Genomic DNA, 4,075 nt, shown 5'->3' on the forward strand with positions numbered 1-4,075 from the left:
CTCCGAAACACCCTGGCTCCCTTTGGGCATCCGAAGTCTCCATTCTCCCACACTGCATCTCTTTGGAGGACCTTCTGACTTGCCCTGCCGCCCCCAATCTCCAGCTCTGCCCAGAACCTTCCAAAATCAGAACAGTGTCCCCCATTTTTTGACTCCAATCTCCCTTCTCCTGGTGCCCAGAAACAGCAGCTGCTGGAGTTTCCTCATGATCTCGAGGTGGAAGACTTGGAGGACGACATTCCCAGGAGGAAGAACAGGGCCAAAGGAAAGGTATCTCCCCACCACGCCTCCCCTCAACGCAGACCCCATTCGCTGTGTCCATCCTTCCCCAGTGTGAGCTCATTTAATCCTCAGAACAGCTTGAAGGGTGGGGAGATCTTATACCCATTTCACAGATGAGGAGACTGAGGCTCAGCTATTTGAAACCACCTGCAAACCAGAGTTTGTATGGGGGGAGGCGGTTAGAACTACCTCTGGTCAGAGAGAACCGAACCTCGTGAGGTTAGGGGGGTCACTCAAGGCCCGCAGCCAAGAAGCTGCGGAGCTGTGGTTTGGCTTTCAGGCCCCGATGATGGACACTCGCTTTCCTCTGTTTCTTGGCCCCTCCCTCCTGACTCTTCCCCCAGGCATATGGCATTGGGGGTCTCCGAAAACGCCAGGACACCGCTTCCCTGGAGGACAGAGACAAGCCGTATGTCTGTGATAGTGAGTCCTTCTGAAGAGGGGGAAAGAGAGAGAGTGGGGCCCACAGACCTGTCCTCTCCTGCCACGCCCCCACCCCCATCCCGGTACTTGACCCTGGTCGGGGGATACGCAGGCCTCTGGCAGAGGGAGAGGGAGGTGTGATCTCGGAGGCCAGGGTAGAGTTGGCGTGGGCTGGGAGGGCTGACCAGCCGTCCCTGCTCGCTCTGCTCTCCAGTCTGTGGGAAACGGTATAAGAACCGGCCGGGGCTCAGCTACCACTACACCCACACCCACCTGGCTGAGGAGGAGGGAGAGGAGAACACGGAGCGCCACGCCTTGCCCTTCCACAGGAAAAACAACCATAAACGTGAGCAGGCGGGCGGGCTGCAAGGTGGTGAGGGGCCCTGGGAGGAAGGGGGCACGTTAGACATTTCTGGAAAATCTCCAGCTCAGTGGGCCCCTCCCCCCACCGACCATGGGGATGCTGGCTCTGGGGTTGCCATGGCAACCAACCATCTCTCTCTCTCTCTCTCTCTCTCTCTCTCTCTCTCTCTCTCTCGCTCGGGGCTGGGCGTAATATTTCTGGGTCTGATTTATTGTTTCAATTAGAGCTTGGGGATGGGGGTGATAGATGACTCTCCTCCCTCCCGACCTCCCTTTCTCCCTTCCCTGCTAAGCTTTGGCCAAGGGGCAGGGTCTGTGGCCTGGGAGCCCTTGGCATCTGCCCATGCCAATCCCATGCCAACTCCAACAGCTGAGGGATGGGGGAGGGCTTGGAGGGAGCCTCTGCTCGTGGAGAAATCGTCTTCCCACCCATCCCTCGGCGGGAGAGGACAGACTCTTTATCCTAGTTACGATGCACACCCAGGCACTTGTGTGTTCAGAAATTTTCTTCTGAATGTCTGTTTCCACACCAGATCTTGGCCAGTCATATCTAGCAGTTGGGGCTCAGTTGGGGGTGGCTGTCCGGTAGAAGTGTGTATGAGCAGGAAAGTGGGGGACTCTTTCTAAAGCTGCATTTGCCAAGTTTTTACCTAATAAAGAGGACATGTCATTTGTTCTCAAAGGGATGGGAGGTCCTGATGAGAATTATTTGCCCCCCACCAATTCTCTTTTGCGACTGGTCTCAGTTCAGGGGAGCTGCTCTCGCAGCTCCCCCAAGCCGGAACCGAGGGATCCACCCCTGGGGCTGAGGCTGGGAGCAGGGTGGAGACTTGCCTATGGTGAGAGCCCCTCTCTCTGTCCCTCCACCCCCAGAGTTTTACAAAGAATTGGCCTGGGTCCCCGAGGCACAGAGGAAACACACAGGTAGGGACGCCTCCCTCTGCCCCTCCTTCTGCAGCAGCCTTTGCCTGGGTGCTTCCGCCAGCCCACGCCAAAGCCCTGCCTGCTGTCTTTTAGCCAAGAAGGCCCCTGACGGCACTGTCATCCCTAATGGCTACTGTGACTTCTGCCTGGGTGGCTCCAAGAAGACAGGGTGTCCCGAGGACCTCATTTCATGTGCCGACTGTGGGCGATCAGGTGACACCCCCAGCTGAAGTTTCTGAGGGTTGGGGTGGAAAGGACTCTAGGGTCCAAATCTGGAGGATGGGAGGCGGGAGAGCAAGGACTGGGGTGACCCAGCGTGTCCCAGGGGCACTGAGAACCAGAAGTGGGGGTGGGGGGCTGACTCAATTGCTGAGGATTATGCGAAACTGATTATGGGGTCAGGGAGGCTCTGGGAATAACGGGATGTGGTTGTCTCGGCGTTTCGGGTAGTGACATGTGCTTATCACAGTGGGGGTAAGTGAATGCTGGTTGCCAGGGCGTTGTGGGTAGTGGGCTGTGATGGTGAGTAATAATGGGTTGCCACTGCCTGGGTACTATGGATAACAGAGGGCGCCTGCCATGGAGTTGCGGTTAGTAGATGTGGTTTCCCATGGTGGAATTGTGGGTAATGGACTGTGGTTGCCTCAGCCCAAGGGGTAATGAATTGTGGTTGTCATGGTATCACGGGTAGTGTAATATGGTTGTCATGGCAACTGTGTGTAGAGGAATGCAGTTGTGGCACTGGCGGAGTGGGATGACCGGCAGAGTGGCATTGTGCAGTATTGCTCTGAACAGTTTGGTGGCTGGGGCATCCTGTGTAATGGGCTTGGGTTGCAGGGAACCAGGGTGTGGAGACCCCGCTGTGGATGGTGGTTGCCATGGCATCATGGCTGGGAGAATGTGGTTGCCACGTTATGTGGTTACCTCCGCACAGTGTTAACAGAATGTGGTTGCCCGGTGTTGTGGGTGGTAGAAAGTGGTTGCCACAGCACTGTGGGTAATAGAATGCGGTTGCCATGGTGTTCTGAGGAGCAGAGTGTGGTTGCCATGGTGGCTGGGTGGGAGACTGGTGGCCACGGCAGCACTGCTTGCCGCTTGGTCCCTGGGCGCCGTGGCGTGGTCGGGGGAGGCTGTGGGCCACAGAAGCCCATTGGCCTTAGGAGCCAGGGCTGAGGGCTGAGCCATTTGTTGCCCCGGGGTCGGCAGTCACCAGGGGCCTGATGACCCCTAACCACATCCCTGCCCCTCGGCCCCCAGGACACCCCTCGTGTTTACAGTTCACGGTGAACATGACTGCAGCCGTGCGGACCTACCGCTGGCAGTGCATCGAGTGCAAATCCTGCAGCCTCTGTGGGACCTCGGAGAACGACGTGAGTGCGCCCCACCTGCCTGCCCTGGGCGCGTCCCCAGGCGGCCTCCCCACTTGGCACCTCTGCCTTTGCCAGTTGGGCCTAAAGCCTTTCCCCGGAGCCCCTGGTGACCACTGGTAACCTGGATTATTGTTATTGTTAGTGGCCATTCATTGAGCCCGGCACTTAATCTTCATCTCTCTGACTCCTCCCAACCACCCTCTGAGGTAGGTGCTCCTGTTCCCACGGCACAGAGAGGGGAAATGACTTGCCCAAGGTCAGCCAGCTTTGGCAATGGTACAGCGGGGACCTGAACCCATGTCCATTGCTTCCAGAGCTGGCATCAGACCATCTCAGCGTCATTTTAAGTGTTCCACAAAATCTTATAAAACCCAGACCACAAATGGACGGGCCTCAGGGATATTTTGCTTGGCCGAGGAGGGTTTCGCAAAGATCCCGTGGTGCAGAGACCTCTGGGAGCCCTTCTTGTGGAAGGGCCCGTCACCCCCAGCCCCTTTGACTGGCCCCTGCCCCAGCCCCCCACCCCGGTTTCTGGTGCCCATGCCCCCAGGGTGCCAGCTGGGCGGGTCTCACCCCCCAGGACCAGCTGCTGTTTTGCGATGACTGCGACCGGGGTTACCACATGTACTGCCTGAGCCCCCCCATGGCGGAGCCCCCAGAAGGTGAGAGAAGAGGTGGGCATGACATGGGGGTCGGGGGCTGGAAAGCCGTCT

General features: G+C 58.0%; 1 protein-coding gene across 10 annotated transcripts in view; it reads left to right on the top strand.

Annotated features, from left to right (window-relative positions):
- DPF1 (double PHD fingers 1) overlaps positions 1 to 4,075 on the top strand; it is a 12,943-nt gene that overhangs the window by 7,622 nt on the left and 1,246 nt on the right. For 4 of the 10 annotated variants that reach the window (XM_015589190.2, XM_015589187.2, XM_025046667.1 and 1 more), the window contains 7 exons: positions 181 to 270; positions 627 to 705; positions 920 to 1,051; positions 1,942 to 1,992; positions 2,086 to 2,205; positions 3,250 to 3,362; positions 3,913 to 4,024. In XM_015589190.2, the coding sequence (XP_015444676.2) occupies positions 181 to 270; positions 627 to 705; positions 920 to 1,051; positions 1,942 to 1,992; positions 2,086 to 2,205; positions 3,250 to 3,362; positions 3,913 to 4,024 (697 nt within the window). Of the gene's footprint in view, positions 1 to 180; positions 271 to 626; positions 706 to 919; positions 1,052 to 1,941; positions 1,993 to 2,085; positions 2,206 to 3,249; positions 3,363 to 3,504; positions 3,569 to 3,912; positions 4,025 to 4,075 lie in introns of those variants that run through there. The other 6 variants (XM_006911730.3, XM_015589188.2, XM_025046664.1 and 3 more) reach the window with 5 other exon arrangements.

Source organism: Pteropus alecto, unplaced genomic scaffold (assembly GCF_000325575.1).
Source record: "Pteropus alecto unplaced genomic scaffold, ASM32557v1 scaffold314, whole genome shotgun sequence".
Classification (NCBI taxonomy): Eukaryota; Metazoa; Chordata; class Mammalia; order Chiroptera; family Pteropodidae; genus Pteropus; species Pteropus alecto.